The sequence below is a fragment of the Moschus berezovskii genome, chromosome 6 (genome assembly GCF_049115385.1).
Source record: "Moschus berezovskii isolate FMDL1 chromosome 6, NW_MosBer_1.0, whole genome shotgun sequence".
Classification (NCBI taxonomy): domain Eukaryota; kingdom Metazoa; phylum Chordata; class Mammalia; order Artiodactyla; family Moschidae; genus Moschus; species Moschus berezovskii.
The window spans coordinates 33,989,178-34,004,451 of NC_142465.1; the positions used below are offsets into that span (position 1 = coordinate 33,989,178).

Genomic DNA, 15,274 nt, shown 5'->3' on the forward strand with positions numbered 1-15,274 from the left:
AAGGCAGTGGAGTCCTTCATTAGCATGTCAAGAAAGGATGAGAGGAAAAGGGCTGAGGATATAGGAAAGCTGAGTTTTTAAATCCTGGAACAGGGCTTTGAGGCGAAAGATTTAGGAATAGAGAGAGACAGGTCAGAGCAATGCATACTTGAGAGCAAGAGAGAGGACAGGTGTCCACAGGGGTTACTTGGGCAATGACCGAGAGTGACATGAACAAGCAAGTCTCAAAGCTCAAGATGAAATGGTCAGTCTCTCTTCATAGTTGGGTTTTACCTCAAATGCTGTTCTTTCATATCCTCTTTGCAAGAGAAATCGAACCTGATGCTTATACCCACTGTCCCTAAGGAGACAGACTGCATTACTATAGGCTGCCCAAAAGTCCTTCACATTTTAAGAATTATCCCTCTTCTACTTCATGCAATTTTGATACAGCTACTAAACAAGAGCCTCTGCCTCCTTTGACACGTGTGGCCATGCTGACCACAGAACCCCATTACTTGGACATAATAACTGGTCCAGAAATGGCCCCTGATCAAAAGAGAGCTTTGGTCTTTACAGTCTTCTCAGGGGATTTATACAGGTGCTGGGCAGTCTTTTCACTAAAAAATGTGTAGTCAAGGCCCCACCTCTGTGCTCCACACCCTATTCAAATAAACAAAAACACCAAGAGACAGCTATGGCTAAGTATTTAATGTCTATAGGTGTGCCTCACCCTCCCATTCCTGTTTTGATTCAATAGCCTCTCCAAACTGGCTGTACCAGAGAAAATATGGGCATTTTCCAGAGTTCAAAAGCCAGTAAGGCCCTGGTCCTCTTGACTCAGAAATGATTGCAGGTGCAGTCTTTCCACAGCATGCCTCACGCGTCTCTGCTCAAGGAAAAAAGCGCCCCAGTTCTATAGGGTTCCTGAGGTCTTCTGTTCTTCCGCAGCCTGGCGCTGGGAGCTGCGCCGCTGGAAATAGTGGTAGGCTCGGACACTGCAGAGGTAGCCCCCATACACAGTGAGGAGCATCATGGAGGTGGAGAAGGTCTTGTAGCCAATGTCAGCTAGTTGCTTGGCAGTTGGCATGCTGTCCCCTATAAAGATAGACTGGATTTAGACCCAAGGATAAGGCCTCATCTGCCCAGCCCCCTCCCCTGCTTATTTGGCTGCACTCTTATTCTGAATAGCTCCTACTCACATGCAGAGTTTGGTAGACCAGCTGGTAAAGAATCCACCTGCAATGCAGGAGACCCCGGTTCAATTCCTGGGTTGGGAAGATCCCCTGGAGAAGGGATAGGCTACTCACTCCAGTATTCTTGGGTTTCCCTGGTGGCTCAGCTGGTAAAGAATCTGCCCGCAATGCGGGAGACCTGGGTTCAATCCCTGGGTTGGGAAGATCCCATGGGGGAGGGCATGACAATCCACTCCAGTATCCTTGCCTGGAGAATTCCCACAGACAGAGGAGCCTGACGGGTTACAGTCCATGAGGTCACAAAGAGGAGGACATGACTGAGCAACTAAGCACAGCACATACTGGAAGATATTGGGAACTCTTTAAGATTCAAAAGGGCAAATAAAGTCTGCATACAAGGTACAGAAACACAGCCCAAACCAGGTGTATATGAATGACATCACAGCTAACACTTGACCCTCCATGTTTATGGAATGAAGTGATTGGTACAGACCACCTAGAAATGTTCTTAATTGGTGCATTACTTTAGGCACACATCAGTTTTCCTGGCCAGTAATGAATTAATGGAAATAGCCAGAGATTAAATGTTAGCAGTATATTATTCTCTCAAGGAGGATCAAATAGGAGCCTTCTGGGCAATATCCAATTTGTTTTCCCATAAAATCATCTTATTTCTGGCTCAGATTCCCAGGTTGGTCTTCAAGCATCTGTTTAAGCCATAGTATACTTGAAATAGTGCCAACAGTATGTTTATATTGTTTCAATTAGACATAACCTTCTACAGCATTAATTTTAAGTTTCAAACATAAAACCAAGAACCTATCCCAAGGGCTAAAAAGAAACTTACTGAGACCCCAGCAAACTGTTAACTCACATTTGCCTGAGATAAATTACTTCTAATTTAAGTGTACCCTGGATATTCTGAGCTAGGGAACAAGAGAAAGTTTAGAATGAGAATCTCTCATCTTGAACAAAATGTTCCTCAATCTGGGACTCTGCTGAGAGAATTAAAAATCTGACTGCAGTTAGTGAGAATAGGTTTCTTAAAAGTAAAGAATTTGAAAGGAGAGAAGTTCAGAATTAGCTGGTTGAGGGGCTCTCGAGTAGGGTAAGATGTCTAATTACTTTTCAAAGTAAGTCCCATGATTTGAACACTGCCTTTGAGCCAGTCCTTGAGGGTGGATCCCAATGCTGAGCTGAGGCACAGCTTCCTTGAATCATAATTCCAAGTGGCTATTGAAAGTAACACTAAATAAGGTCAGAGAAAGAAAACCAAATGGCACAGGGGCAAGATAAGAAAGGGCTGTTTTCAGGTTATTTGAAGTTTGAAAGGCCTCTAAGCTGTGAGACAGAAACACACACACAGCAGGACACTAAGGTAATAAGCTCCCAGCAAAGAGACTTGGCAGCCTTCAAACTCCGCCTAACTTATTCTTTCTCATCCTATCCCCCATTACCCTGGCCAGATGCTAACCACTTATAGGACCACCTCTTCTCAGAGCTGGAGGAAGAAGGCTGGAGACAGGATGGTAGATCTTGCCTAGAAGAGTGACAGAAGATCTACCGATGAAAATTTTCTAGAATCTCTTCTCCTGTCTAATCCAACCTGAGATTTCTATTTTCAAATTAACAAAAACTCTTTTCAGACCCTGAGCTAAAGCAGGGCAGTAGAAAAGGAGAACACGGATGAAGAAATTATTCTGGAAGTAGAACAAGGCTTATTAACTGGATGGGTTAGAGCAAAGCTGATGTATCTACAAGTTAACTGAGGAAACTTTATGGAGTGCGATACCATTAATAGAAAGAGAAGAAACAGGCGTGTCTATATGTGTTTATGGGGATAGTGGTGGTGGCAGGAAGCGTCAGCCAAGATGATGAATTGGACATGTTCAAGTTAAGATGCTTAATGCAAAATTCACGTGATGATGTCTGTCAGGCACATGGATATGCAAATATGGAACAAATCCTGGGAAAGAGGCTAGGCTACAGATACATATGAAAATAAAAAGTGACACCAAATTAGAGGATAAAACCATAGAGAGTGAAGTCAAGGGAACACCAGTTTAAAGAAAGAAAACAATTAGGGAAGGAAAACAGGTAGGAAATTCCAGAAACATGTGGAATGCTCTTTCATTTAACCATGACCATGGTTGAAAATCACTACTCTATCAAGTCACTGCCACTAACAGAGGTATGCTTTATCTCTCGGGTGTACTGGGCCAGAATGAAAAAAGGCCCATGAACCCCAACATGTCTATGCATTTTTCTAGGATAGAGAGAAACAGATGATTAGAAGGATCATAACCCCCTTTCACCCCAAAGATAAGAACCTATATTGTAATTTGCTGATTAAGGGAATGGCAATGATAGAGTAGCAGCTTGTGAAGGTAACACAAGGTCAAGTAAATTCTAGTTTTGTTTTGTTTACTGATAAGGAGATTTGAATGTTTTCAGAGAAGTTCAATTCACTCACTCAGTCAGGTCCTACTCTGCAACCCCACAGACTGCAGCGGGCCAGCCTTCCCTGTCCATCCCAACTCCCAGAGAAGAAAAGAAGAAACGGTGGCTAAACTGAGTGAGGTGGGTGGGATGGAATAAGATCTATGATGGCCCAGAGAAAGAGGAAATTAGAAGTCCAAGTAGAAGGATTAACCTTGAAAATGAAAATTTTTGAGGTTAGCAGGAGAACCTTCTCATCTATGGGGCATCAGGTTTCTCAATAAAGCTCAAGGGTCTGTTACGGGGTTAGACTGGTTTCACAATAACAACAACAAAAAGAAAACAAGAACCATAAAGAAAAATGACACAGGGGTGTAATCTATAAAAACCTTTTCAAATTGTGGCTCTTTTCTCTTTTTCTGCCCCCTGAACATGGGAGAACCTCAAAGCTCAGATCTCTCTCCTCTGGAAAACTCATTTCCTCAAATGGGTCCATCCACCTCAGCTTAGATTTACTCACTTATCTACCTTTCACTCGGGCTACGAATGAAGGCTGCAGAGAAGGTGGCTTCTGGCCCAAAGGAGTTTATGGTTTGATGGGGATAAGCTGTGCATCCCAAATTCTGTTAGACAAGGTAGAAGACAGCGGTGACCAGAAGAAAGAGGCATTTTGAGACTTCAGAGACAAAGTGAGGGCTCAAGAAAAGTTAGCAGAAAGGTGGAGACGGGCAGGCAGCAGTCATTAGAAGGATTGGGAGGATTTACGTCAGTGAAGAGGGTGGGGGAGACCATCCCAGGAATTGAAAGCAGTAAAGGAGTGGAGCCAGTTAATCGATAAACAGGAACGGGTGCCCGGGAAAGCTGCATTTCAGGGCACAGCGGACTACAAGATGAGAAAGGCTCAGAGTTACTAGAGTCAGAGCGTGCAGGACAAAACGCGCGGTGGAGTCAAGGCCTGACAGAAACCTCCGGCCGCGAGGAGGATGCTGAGCTGGAAGCAGCGCACGATACGCGGTAAACCTCAAGGACACGGAAGACTGGGCATGCGAGGACGCGGTAAGCAAAGGCCGGCCCCAGCGGGCCTCAGCACACCGGCGGCCCGGGCTCCGGCCTGACACAGGGCGTACCTGGATGCTGCCGCTCCCTCCCGTCCGACCGAGGCCTCCAACCTGCGCGACCTCCGAGCGTAGCCGGAAGCAGCACCCGGGACCAGACGAGTAAGGACAGTGGCCCAGGAACAACACTGAACGCTGAGGCGCTATTGGTGCCGAACACCACCCTTTCTCCCGCCCCCTCACCCCGCTTACCCTCTAGAACTTGGCTCCCGACGAGGGTAGAGCCCTGCGCGTCTGACGCAGCATAACCCCGCCCACGAAGGCGGGAGCCCGCGCCGCTCGCAGCTCAGACTGGTTGCCGCCTTTGAACTTCCGACTTCCGGGTCAGGCGCCTTTACTACGCATCCTCAGACGAGTCTTCCTCTCGGAAAGGCCCGTTGATTTCTGGGGGTTGTAGTCATTCTTCACTGAGAAAGGGTCTTTGGCGACCCGTTCTGGAACCAGAACTTTTAGGACACTCAGTCTCCAGAGAAAAGGCGACCTTTCTCTTCGACTCTGAGGAAACCAGCCAATCCTCAGCCTGTGGCGCAGTGACGTCTCCGGTAACTAGGTAGGTTCTCTCGAAGTCAGCCCTCTGAAGGGGACTGTGCGCCCCCTACAGATTGGAGCTGCCCTCTTCCCCGCCGCCGGCCCTTAAGCCCAGCTCAGGTAGGAATCCGACCACCCAGGACTGCCGCAGGTGTGGCCATGGGCCGGATTGGGCGCAAGGGTCGCATTTCCGTAATGTTTCTGTCCCATGTGACCTCCCCGCTTTCAGGCGGCGTGATATAGCTCCAAAGAAGCGCCCGTAAAGGATTGGGGGGATGCCAGTTGGGGAAAGCGGGATTGAGTGGGCACTCCAGCAAGGGGCCGGGAGTGGCCGGGACAATTGAGGAATGATTTCTTTTTTCCTTTTTCCTGTGGCATGAGTGAAAACATACGCATGTAGTGATGCACCACTGCACACGCACCGCCACGTACAGTTAAGTGGCCTTCCCCAACTTGTTTCTGGAAAAACCAAATCGGTTTTTGGATAGGCAAAAATTGTTTTGGATAGGCAAGTAGGCCTGATTAAGGGGGAAGTCCCGAGGGAGAATGACAAACCCCATGGCCAGAGATGCCAGTGTGGCAGCAACTCTGGTGCCAGGGCAGCCTGGGGGAGGGGGAAAGGGGAGATGACCAGAGCTTTCTGAGGACGCAGATGTTGCTAGGAGAAGCTAGAAGGCGGTTGTTTGAGATCTTTGTATTTTGTGAACAAACACTGAGAGATCCATTGATGCCCTGTGGGGCCTGGCAGAGGTCAGAGCAAAGGGGTCCGTGGGGCCATGTCAGCTCAAAAGCCCAGACCCCTCCCTGCAGCCCTTGCCTCATCCCTCTTGTAGCTGAGGCATGGGGACAAGAATTCTGGTCTATGTGAGGCAGCACGAAGCAGCCCTTGCCTTGCCACCATTGTTAATCGTGGAGTGAACAAAAATAAGCAAAGGTTTCTGACTCTCCAAGAGGGTCGCAGCTGCAGCCTAGGGAAGGAGCTGTCATTTTGCCCTGACTTTGACCTCCTGGAGAGGCAGTTTGTGGATCCAGTCAGCACCTGACCTGGGTCCAGCCTCACTGCCTAACCCAGGAAACTCTGCCCTTCACTGATGAGACTGACTCCTCTTCTCAAGCACCCGCCTGGTTTGTCCAGGAGTAAGGGAAGATTAACTTAATGCTGGCCAGAGCCAGTGTGCCAGGCACTGCCACACAGGAAGCTGAGACCCTCTGCTGTGTGACAGGAGCCCTTGGGCTCTATTTATAGCCAGGGGCTCAAGCTGCTGACCTGTGACATTCCCCTGCTGCCATTCCAGCCTGGAGCAAGGCCACTGCAAAGCACAGACCTCTCCCTCCTCCTCTCACCCCAGGGAGTAGTGTGATTTGATATTTTTCCTCCTCCATGAGTTTCCCAGCTCCTGAGGTGCTAGAGAAGTCAATACCGCATGAGAATGCCTTCAGGTGACAAAGGAGAGCTGACCTTGGAGTGTCAGGACCACCAAGATGGGGACCTGCTCTTCCTCCCTTACCCACTCTCTGGCCCTTTAGCCTCCAGGTACAGGTGCTGGTTAACTGCCCTGGCTACTCTAGGGGTAGCTGAGAATTGGGTATAGAGTTTAGGAGGAGGTAAGGATCCAAGATGTCTTTGGGAGACAGCAGCAGGAGGGACCCAGCTGAAACCTCCCCCCACTAGAGCTCCCAAGAAGGGAGGCAGAGAAGTTACAAAGGTCACAGGGAGCAGGGTGATCTGAGTTTGCTATGAAAAGGTGTAGCTCTGTCAGCAGATTAAGTTCCTGCTCCCCAAAGAGGGTACTGGCCGGGAGGGTGAGAGAGGCTTGGAAAGGTCACGCATGGTGGGGAGGAGCTGGCAAAGAACTCGGAACTGGGAAGTCCCGAGGGAGAATGACAAGCCCCATGGCCAGAGATGCCAGCGTGGCAGCAACTCTGGTGCCAGGGCAGCCTGGGGCAGGGGGAAAGGGGAGATGACCAGAGCTTTCTGAGGACGCAGATGTTGCTAGGAGAAGCTAGAAGACGGTTGTTTGAGATCTTTGTATTTTGTGAACAAACACTGAGGGATCCACTGATGCCCTGTGGGGCCTGGCAGAGGTCAGAGCAAAGGGGTCCCTGTGGCCATGTCAGCTCAGAAGCCCAGACCCCTCCCTGCAGCCCTTGCCTCATCCCTCTTGTAGCTGAGGCACGGGGACAAGAATTCTGGTCTATGTGAGGCAGCACGAAGCAGCCCTTGCTTTGCCTTCCTTTCCCTCCCCTCCTCCCCCCACAGGCCCAAATCAGGCCACTCTGGGGCTGATTCTGCCCCTATCACAGGACAGGGAGAAAGCGCCCTATTTGGAGAGGGACTAGGCAACTCCGTTTCTGGTGAGATGTGATGGCTGAGAGGTTGTGGGCTGCTTCAGGATCTCCAGGCAGGAACCTGGGCCCTCAGCCTCCTGTGACTCAGTGAAAAGCTGAGAAGACGCTGCTCTGTGGGGAGTCCCAGAAACTGTGGTGGCCAGGCACCCCAAGCTTCTGCCTCTCTCCACTGGGATAAAGAGGCTGCCTGGCCTGGGCCTCAGGCCTGCTCACATGTGTTCTGGATGATCCTGCAGGCAGCGGATGAATTCCCCCACTGGCAGGTTCTCGTAGCATACCTTGTACACAGCTGTGAACAGAGGGAACCTAGAATAGGGAAGGACAGAGCCAGCTTGGCCTCCAGACAAGCCCCCAGTCCTCCAGCCCCTAACCCTCTACTCCCTGCTCTCCTGCCTTCAAGCTCAAGCAGACCCTGGCTCTCAATTTCCAACTGCTGAGAATTTGAATTTCCTAGCCCTGGGTTTTAGGGTCAAGTTCTTATTGCCCTTCTCCCTATCATACTGAACTTGCCTGAGTGATTTCCTGACATAAACTTTCTGTTCCAGCTGGGCAAGCCACTTAACCTCTCTGAGCCTCAGTATCATCAGCTGTAAAAGGGAGTCAGTATAACAAAATAGTGAAGAAGTGATTATGAGTTATGTGAAGGTGCTCAGTAAATGCCAGTTTCCTTCTTCCCAGGCTGCTCCTTTTTACCAGGAGGCTTTACCTGACCGGTCGTGAGCTGATCTTCTGAGCTTGTTTCGAACTCTCTTGCTGTATGATTCTTTCTCAAATCAACAGAGCTCTGCTCTGATCAGTTCATCACCCCCACTGTCTCTGTGCTCCCTGAAAAGAAGACTGTCCTTTTCCTCACACCTCACCACCCAGGACAGGATTCGGGGACAGAAGGGATGGCCTCAAAGAAGTGGCTTAGACTGAGGGTGATGAACAGAGAAGCAGGACAGTCACAGAAACTTATTCCTGTCCACCCACATAGCAGAGGAAAGCGGGAGGCCATTTGAAGGGTCCTGGCAGCAGCAGCAGCGGCAGCAGTGTGGTATAAAGAGCACTAGACTGGAAAGAATTCAAAGACAATGCACTAGCTGGGGACAGTGGGCCCACTAGACCCTCTCTAGGCTCTTGGTTCTGTGTGTAAACTTAAGACAACCTTTCCCTCTCTGCGCACTTCACGTGGGCAGGGAAGAGGGTTCCGGAAGATGATGAACAGGGAGAGCACTTCTGGCCATGGTTCCCTCACGAGTGGGGCTGGGGCAGACACTTACTTGTCCACCATGCCTTTGTGCTGGAGGATACTGTGCAGCTCCCGGGCTGTCTGGGGCCCCTGCAGCTTCTGTCCATTCAGCATCTCTTTCTCCAACTGTTCAATGGACTGTGAAGAAAATAGGACGGGCAGATGGAAATGGGAGAGGGGAGTTGTCAGTGTGAAATGGAGAGACTGGGGCTCCGGCAGGAGGTGGGTCTTAAGAGGAAAGAAATGGGAATGTTCACAACAACCTTAATGTTTGTGCTCAAGAGATGCCACGAGCCAGGTTCCTCTGCCTTAACACCTACAGGGCCCAACCTCCCTGCTCCATTCTCCCCAGAGCCCACCTTTCCTGTGCGGGCGAAGGCCTCGGCCACCTTTCGGTTCCGCCCGCCGTAGCAGGTAGTGATGAGGTCAGCAACACCGCAGCTCTCCAAGAAGGTGGCAGAGGACACAGAGCCGCTGCAGAAGAGCTTGGCGAAGGCGATCATCTCCATGAGTCCCAGTCGGATCACAGCCGCTTTGGTGTTGTCGCCAAAGCCCAGGCCGTCACAGAAGCCAGCCCCCACGGCCACTATATTCTTTGAAGAGTGGAGTCATGGGTGAAAAAGGATCCCACCCGCAGGCCCCACTTGGGACCCTCAGCACCTGCCTCGTACTTCTTCCATCAGCCCAGACATGCCTGCTTCCTTCATAATGAAGGAAGGTGGGGGGCTCCTCAACTCCTTCCACTCTTGGTTTCCCCACTTGCTGCACTCTTCTTTTAGCCTGGACTTGTGCTTCCTGGCTCCCCACAGCCCTGCCCTATACTCCATCCTTGAGGACTTTCCCTGAAAACCAGTCTACCTGGCCCACCCATCCATGGCTGTTTTATGTCTCTGATAGCCATCCATAGCTCTGTCTGGGAGCCAGAGTTCTGTTCATCAGTCTGTCTTGGTGTCCTGGACATCTCATCTCCCGTTACTGTGGGTGCTCCACCAGGGCATCTCCTCTTCCCCACCAGACCAGCCCTTTGAGCCAGGGATAGGGTGTCCGACAAGGGGCTACAGAGGGAAGGAAGAAGGGAGCCCAGTGTCTGAAGGTAAGCGATTGCAGGCCTGAGCGATCCTGGCTTTGCTTCTGCAGCGCTTCCCATGTGTAGTGTACTCAGCGAGGATGGGGAGTGAGCACCTGGAGTCCCAGCAGCATTGTCCAGCTAAGCTAGGCCTTCTTTGAGGACCTTCTCCCCACCCCATAGCTGCCTCTGTGCCCCTCTCACCTTTAAGGCCCCACAGATCTCTACTGTGTCCACCTCCTGCACCACCGTGATGCGGAAATTGGGTGTCTGCATCAACTCTTTCAGAAGCTGTCCGTGGGCCAGGTTCTTGGTACCTAAATTGGGGAGGGGGTAACGCTTTAAGAAGGGGCTCTTGACTCTTCTTCCCACACCTGCCCGAAGTAGGACCTACAACTCTTTCCATAGGAGCATCCAACCCCCCTCACCTCTAATGCTGGGGTCTTCTTCCTTCGCCTGCCTTATGGGGAGAAGATGGCTCGGTGGGTGGGAAATAAAGCACGGGGAGGGGATATGCCTGGAGTTGCACTGTGTATGTAGGTGGGTGGGATCTCACCAATGGTTGTCTCACAGAACTTCTCATCAGCCACCTCGTTGGCAATGTTGGCCCCCATCAGCACGCTCATGGGGATGCCAAGGCGCTCCCCAATCACTTCAGAGATGAGCTTCAGCCCCTTGGGGCCCTCGTCTACCCCCTGGGCACAGGATGGAGCTTAGGACACGTGCCTTTTACCCCAGCTGAGGGCTTCCCACCCAGAAATCCTGCCCCTTCCAAATTCTCTGTTCGTCAGTGTCCCTCCCCAAAGGTCCTCCCCTAGTCCAGCGCAGCCAGAGCTTGCTGTGAGGAGAGCAGATAGCCTGTGAAAATGAATCCGAGAATTCTCCCACAACCTACTTCTCCAGGGTAATGTATCCCCTCCACACCCCCGAACACCCCACCCCTGAGTATTCCAAACCAGCTTCCATCCCTTCTCAGCCCAGCTCCTCAAACCAGCCTGCTTCTCATATCCCCTAGGCATCCCTCATACATCTAAATTCCCTAAGACATCTGCCTCCAAACTGATACCTTATCTACTCCCCAACCAACTTCCTCTTCCCAGTGGCCCCTGGCATCTGCTTCTCAAGTCTCCCCAAAGCCAACTCTTCTCCTTTCTTCAGAAAATTCCTGGCCTACTTGTGCAGTTTTCTGTGTGTCTCACTTCACCAATCCTGAGCCCCACAGCAGGTGGCTGTACCCCCTTCCACAGGAAAGTGTCTCTGGCACCTTAATAAGAGACACGCCAATGGTTTCGGCCTTCAGGTGGCCCTTGAGCTGATCACAGATCTTGCCGATGAACTGATGGGGCACCACAAAAATCAGGATGTCGGCATCCGCTGCAGCCTGGACCACATCAGGGACAGCCACCTGTGGGGGTGACCAGTGCTCATGGGCCTGACAGACTTCTTCTAGCCCCTGTGGAGCCCCATTCAGGAGATCTAGGAGCCAGAGTGAGGCTGGTGGGGAAGAAGGAAGGGTAGTTTTGGGGTTGAATCTGGAAGGGCTGAACCTGGAGGAGCAAGACACTCTATTCTCTGCCCCTCGCCATCATTTCTCTTAAGCTTCAGCTGTCCTGGACTCGAGAACTCCTGGAAACCTCCTCCCAGCCCTCTCTTAGCCCTTGGCTGTGGGACAGTAAGGTCTGGGCTTGGCAGGAGGAAGAGGACAAGTGAGATTTCATCACCCTGCTCCTTAGGGCCCCCAGCTGGGAATGGAGAGCCCCAGTCTTCCTGCTCTTTTCCCTGCTCACCCTTTCCAGTTGGGGAATAAGCCACATGGTCTTGACCAAAGACCTTAAGTCCAAGGAGCAGTCTCTACGTCTGCCAATCACTCAGTGAATGAGTAACAGGATTAGAGCCCGAGGCAAGCACTACCCGAACCCCAAGTCTGGGAACCAGAGAACCTGCCTTTGGTTGTCATGGAGACCAACTTCCTCATCTTCTCCCCCTCCCTTTCCTCCTGGGAGCCCTCGGGGCAAGGTGGAGATGCAGGGGTATGCATACAGGTTGTCCTCAGTCCCAGAAGTGTTCTGGGAGCTCTGCACAAGAATACCCTGTGCCTGGAGGAGCCCTCCTGAGATGCTTCTCAAGTCCAGTGGCACATGAAATGGCCCCCTCCCGGAATGCACCCCTCCACTTCCCTCTCCCTTTCTATGGGGTGTTGGGGCTCACCACATTGGGGGGCAGCTTGTGCCCTGGCAGGTATTTGACATTCTCGTGCTGTGTGTTGATGATCTCTGTCAGCTTTCTGCCCCCGATGTCTTCCTCAAACACCCACATGGTCACCCGTGGGTCAAAGTGTGCCAGCTGGGCTGCATTGCCACCCACAATCTTGGCGATGGCTGAGCCCCTGGCGGGAGGGGGGAGCACGGAAAGTGGAGGAGTGAGGCAGGAACAGTGGCAAGGGAGGGGACAGTGCTCCACCTCGGGATATCACAGTATCCACTGGATTATTTACTTGCCACCTCCCTTGTCACCCCCTCCCCTGTGACACTGTGTCTCTAATGAGCAGGCAATAGAAAGGAGACTCAGTCTCCCTGCCACTGCTGCTTGAGAAGGGCGCCAGCTTTCTGATCTCCCAACACTGTCACCCCACTGCCGCCCATGCAGCTTTTCAGGCAGGGAGCACTCTGGAGTCTCCCTTCCTGTGGGGAACAGGTGCCACTGCCGAGAGGCAAGGGCCAGGAGGGGTTGGGGCACCCTCTGTCCTGGTGGGGTAGGCAAGAGACAGCAGCGGGAGCTGGAGTACTTCCTGCTCACCAAGTCTCCCTCCCTGACTTCCGAAGACTTGAGGGAGCCCCCCCTGCCCCCCAACACACTCCTTGACAGGGCTGCTTACCAGTTGCCAGAGCCTACAATGCAGACTTTCTTGCCGGTCATGGTGCCGCTTCTCTGCCTGAGCCGCCAGCTGGGTGCCACTCTCCCCAGCTCCCCTGCTGGCTGGGAGCATATAACTCCAACACACGTGAGTGCAGCCAAGCCCCGCCCTCCAGGGGAGGGAAGGCGGGCACCCAGGGAGACAGAGTCTGGCAGGGCCAGGGAAAGGGGGGAAAAGGGGAGAGAGACAGGTGGGGAACAGGAATGGTGCACAGACCAGGCCCGCTTTTCCTCTTAGGTTTGCCAGCTGACGGTGCTGGCAAGCTTCTTCCCTTGGCTGCAGCCCAGATCTTCACCCCCCTCCCTCCCTGCAATGGGCTCATCTTGAGGCCTGCCAAGAGCAAGCCCAGATAAGGAACAAGTGACCAGTCCCCTACACTCCCGTCTGTCCCCTAGCCCTGAAGTAAACTGTATTCAGTCCTAGCAGCAGATACAGGCATGCTTGCTTTTCCAAGGTAGGAATTGCCCCATGTGATCTCCCAGGACCCCCAGAACTGCTCTGCAGGTTTATCCTCTGGCAGTGATGGGTCATATGTCACCAGTCCCACTCATTCTAGCTCCACAGCAGGGCTGTGAGTTAGTGAGGTGGGTGGGTGTGAGCCCTTTTATGTAAGGTAGACCACATAGAAGGTGAGGGGAGGGCCTGCTTTGGGAGTAGCCAAAGGATAAGAAGACCCCACTAGCCTGAGAAACAGAACCCACCAGTGAGCCTCTCCTCACCTGAACGCCTCCCAGAAAAGAGGCAGGAAGGGTTAAAGTTGGATGCAAAGTGGTCCACAAGTCTTTTGCAGACTCTGGGCTTGAAGAGGACAGGAGAAGGCAGGCAGCCCAAGTGTTCACTATCCTTGAGAGGCACTGAGCTTCCCTCACTTTTCTTGGGTTTCCCAGCAACTACCATGCCAGGGGCTCCTTCAGGTTGGTGGCTGTTTTGCAGAAGCCAGAAAGGGGAGGCAGGCAGGGCCTGGGACAGCCGTGACCTCTGTAGAGCCTTGTGGTCTCAGATGCTGTAACTGAGAGTAAGTGGGGTGTGTGCTTTTGGGAGGAGGGAGAATGGAAGGGACGCATGGAGTAGCTCAAGGCTCTACATTGCCCACAGCAATGTTTCAGCAGGGAGCTTCGGTTTCCAGGCTGATGTGGAGAGCGGGGCAAAGGCCCCTACCACTCCAGCTGTCAGTGCACCTTGGCCTGGAAGGCAGACACCACTGTGTGCTCACGTGCTGACCTCCTGGCTTGGCCAGCTGCTGAGTGGGTGTTTCCGGCCCCCTGGGCTGTTGCTGGCCGACAACTGTTGTAAGCACTGGGCCAGAGGGGAGTCTGTGTACAACCACTGAATCAGGGTCAGTGGCCCTGAGATCAAGACTGGGGAGAAATGGTTTCCTAAGTTCTAGGGACTGGAAAAGCCCACCATACTCTGCTCCCATGGCCAGGGAGTTCCCTTACAGGGACATAAATGAAATCACTAGCTGATTGTTTCTCTTAGGAACAAAATTAAGCCTACTACACATCCAGCTTCCTGCAGATTACTGTTATTGCACTGGCATCGAGAAAAAGGCACCAGTGCCAGGCTGCCAGCTGGGAGCTCCGATTATGGGTGATGAAGAGAAAGAATGCTTCTGTCCCTGGCACATAGGATGAGAACCCCAAAGAATGGATGTTTATGCATAAAATAACCTGTTTTTGCCTAAATGCTTCCATCTCTCATTTTGTCCTTGCCATCATTTTTAGTAGTATGGAGACAAAGAATTCGTTCATTTATACAGGAATGAAGTGTGCAGAGATTCAGAATTGGCTTGTCACAGGAACTTATCTGTTACACAAGAGTTCTTTTCCCAAGAGCAAACTGTAGATTATTTGCTTGAAATTAATAATGGTTCATCAGCCATTCATTACACATGTAATTAGCCTGGGTGAAAACAGATGCCATTTCAATGTCCTTGACATCAATTTTTTCCACTCCAAGTTATCACCCACACACACTTCTCTCTGCTTTCCCTACTCAAGTCTGATAAACCCCCACATTCCAGACTGGGAACAGTGGATGTATCCTTGCTGGGTTTGATTGCACATAGGCAATACTTGAGTATTCACATCCACGGAGGCAAAGGTTAACTTTTCAGTTACAATTTTGAAATGTGGTTGCCTTCATCCTGTGTCCTAAATCCCCTTCTTGGGTAGAACCACGCTAGATAATGGCACAAAGAAGGAAAGGAAAGAGCCACCCGGTGGGAAGCAAGCCTATTATGACAGCAGCAGAGGCAGAATTTCCTGCTTCTGCTACTAGGAACCAACCCTGAGGAGAGTGTTAACTCTACCAGTGAGGGGCTGGCCATCTACAGTACAAGGATGACAGCAGAGCACATCCACGCCAGTCTTAAGAACTAAAATCTTACTCAGGGTTGAGAAAGTGGAACCTGAAAGAGTGACAGGCACAGAGAACATACATGTCTCCAGCCCTGGT

The 15,274-nt window shown here is 51.5% G+C and overlaps 2 protein-coding genes across 6 annotated transcripts; both read right to left on the bottom strand.

The window, feature by feature from the left end:
* Positions 1 to 669: 669 nt before the first annotated feature.
* Positions 670 to 5,042, bottom strand: COX14 (cytochrome c oxidase assembly factor COX14). Of its 5 annotated transcripts, none has more exons than XM_088836928.1 (3): positions 4,742 to 4,860; positions 1,182 to 1,265; positions 670 to 1,090 (listed from the first exon to the last, which is right to left on the bottom strand). In XM_088836928.1, the coding sequence occupies exon 3, from the start codon at positions 1,067 to 1,069 to the stop codon at positions 896 to 898; it is 174 nt and encodes a 57-aa protein (XP_088693054.1). In that variant the 5' UTR covers positions 1,070 to 1,090; positions 1,182 to 1,265; positions 4,742 to 4,860; the 3' UTR covers positions 670 to 895. The 5 variants fall into 5 exon arrangements, with proteins under 5 accessions (XP_088693054.1, XP_088693052.1, XP_088693051.1 ...); XM_088836926.1 differs by having other exon boundaries at positions 670 to 1,077; positions 1,182 to 1,218; positions 4,742 to 4,833; XM_088836925.1 differs by having other exon boundaries at positions 670 to 1,077; positions 4,742 to 4,788.
* A 2,228-nt stretch (positions 5,043 to 7,270) lies between these two features.
* GPD1 (glycerol-3-phosphate dehydrogenase 1) lies at positions 7,271 to 12,909 on the bottom strand. The gene is made up of 8 exons (XM_055396470.2): positions 12,779 to 12,909; positions 12,112 to 12,289; positions 11,168 to 11,308; positions 10,460 to 10,598; positions 10,108 to 10,220; positions 9,197 to 9,430; positions 8,869 to 8,975; positions 7,271 to 7,912 (listed from the first exon to the last, which is right to left on the bottom strand). Exons 1-8 carry the CDS (start codon positions 12,817 to 12,819, stop codon positions 7,816 to 7,818), a joined length of 1,050 nt encoding a protein of 349 aa, XP_055252445.1. The 5' UTR covers positions 12,820 to 12,909; the 3' UTR covers positions 7,271 to 7,815.
* Positions 12,910 to 15,274: the final 2,365 nt, after the last annotated feature.